This window comes from Dipteris shenzhenensis, chromosome 6 (assembly GCF_047967505.1).
Source record: "Dipteris shenzhenensis isolate YYH24624 ecotype China chromosome 6, Dip_SZ_1.0, whole genome shotgun sequence".
Lineage (NCBI taxonomy): Eukaryota > Viridiplantae > Streptophyta > Polypodiopsida > Gleicheniales > Dipteridaceae > Dipteris > Dipteris shenzhenensis.
In genome coordinates, this window is record NC_141601.1 from 35,095,975 (window position 1) to 35,097,891 (window position 1,917).

The 1,917-nt window shown below is 42.5% G+C and overlaps 1 protein-coding gene across 1 annotated transcript in view; it reads right to left on the reverse strand.

Moving 5' to 3' along the window:
• Window positions 1-907, reverse strand: part of LOC147901106 (calmodulin-binding transcription activator 3-like) — a 74,012-nt gene extending 73,105 nt beyond the window's left edge. Inside the window, exon 1 of the mRNA XM_087376115.1 lies at window positions 400-907. Within this exon, the coding sequence (XP_087232241.1) occupies window positions 400-442 (43 nt within the window). The 5' untranslated portion in view covers window positions 443-907. The remainder of the gene's footprint in view (window positions 1-399) is intronic.
• Between the last annotated feature and the right edge of the window lie 1,010 nt (window positions 908-1,917).

Here is a 1,917-nt window from a genome sequence, read left to right on the forward strand (position 1 = left end):
TATATTTTTTCCCATATCGATCAGGTCAAGCAGCGAACAAGCTGATGTGCAGTACATTATGAGAAAATAAATACTAAATTTGGAAAAATCCTTGGAACCGAGTGCAAAAATAGCCATAAAAGGTTTTGCAACATGACCTATAATGCAAAAAACCATGAGCACTGTTCAACAGCTATTGTCTCGCTGAAGTTCTTTGATTAGAGATCTCTCATCTTTCCACATGGGTTTGCAATCAGAAAACACAAATAAATTCCTAGTTCCTCCATGTTCCAAAATGTATTGTCCTAGAAACACGTGACACATTTTGATACTCTTCTGGAGTAGGAAACCATGTGAAAAATTCCACGCGGAAAAGACAATCAGAGTACGTCCCCGACAATGTTCGCTTGAAATGCTTACCAGGCTGTGTGGGAAGCCCTCCATAGCCACGATGATCCATCATCCAGTCTCTTTCCCTTTCAACCCTGGGAACAAAAATCGCTGAAGCCAAAACGGGTGCGCATGTCAATGACGCACCAAAGCCCCACAGTTCTGAATGCACCCAAGTCGCAATTTGCGTTCAGGCACGCCGCTGCAGTGGGATATCGGCTGCGTCAGGGTAGAACCCAACTATACAGAACGCGTATTTCTGGCAAGCGAACAGCAAGGGGGGGGGGGAATGCCGACAGGTTTTTGGGATGAGCTAAGGATGCGAAAAATAGGATCGATAGGAAAAATGAGGGGGGAGAAGGAAAGATGAGGGGATCGTCGGAAGAGGGAGGGGGAGAAGGGAAAACGGGTCAAAGGTGAAAGAATTCTGGATGGAGAGGAGTCTGAGGGCAGAAAGCGATGGGGGAGCTACAGAAAAAGATGAAGTTTTGTACAGTTGAGGAAACGGGGGGGGGGTAACAGCCTGTGTAGGGGAAAACCAGGCTCTCTTCACGAGGTACTAAGGTAAGAGAGTGTTGTAGGCAAACAAATCCTTTAGTATTGCCCCCTTTCTTTATACTAGGAATCATCTTCTCTCTTCTCAGTATTGTGTTCTTCTTACATGGCTTCTAATGATTTTTCTTCAATGGAAGGAGGCTCACTATACTAGATAGAGTTCTTTATCCTTGGAACTCATTTTCTTTGATAGAAGGGAGCTTATAATACTAGGTAGTATTGTGTTCTTAGTTGGCTTCCCCCATTTGTTTATCCTCCAAATGATTTTCTATCTTCCCAGGATTTTGTTCTTAGATGGCTAGTGTTGTGTTCTCAGATGGCTCCCCCCATTTGTTTATAGTGGGAATGATTTTCCGATTCCTCGTTTCATGCTCTCAGATGGCTTCTCCCATTTGTTTATAGTAGAAATGATTTCCTATTCCAGTGATAATCGTAGTCTCTTTCTTCCATGACATCGTGTTTTATTTATCGTCTTCTTCTCCTTGCAAACAACAATATCGACCTGCCTCCCACAAAGGAAGACTTTGTCTTGATGTCCTTGGTGGATGCCCTACAAAACAATTGTTGTTCCTAATGGAGAGGTTCTTCCACAAAGGATGAGGTTTCTATGTCGAGATGGATGTATGTGTTTTCCACATACACGAAAGAGAGAGGTGATTCCACATAGAAAGAGGTTATTTTACTAAGAATCGATGTGAAGGAGGTTGTTCCATAAAGAACACAAAGGAAAAGAGAGGTTGTCCTAAAAGTAGTGAGGTTGATGTGCTTTAGAAAGGCGAAAGAGATTGGAAAGAGACACATGTTTAGCATGTACACAATAAATCCCTCTTACACAAAGGAAGAGTTTAGTGAAATGAGATGGAAGTGAGCCCATAAAGGCTTTTAACACAAGGTATGAAGAGCTCTATCCACAAAGAAAGAGAGTCTATTGTACAAGATGGATTGGCATAGTCACAAGCCCTTTTTTAAAGCAAGTAACGTGGGGTTTTCCCA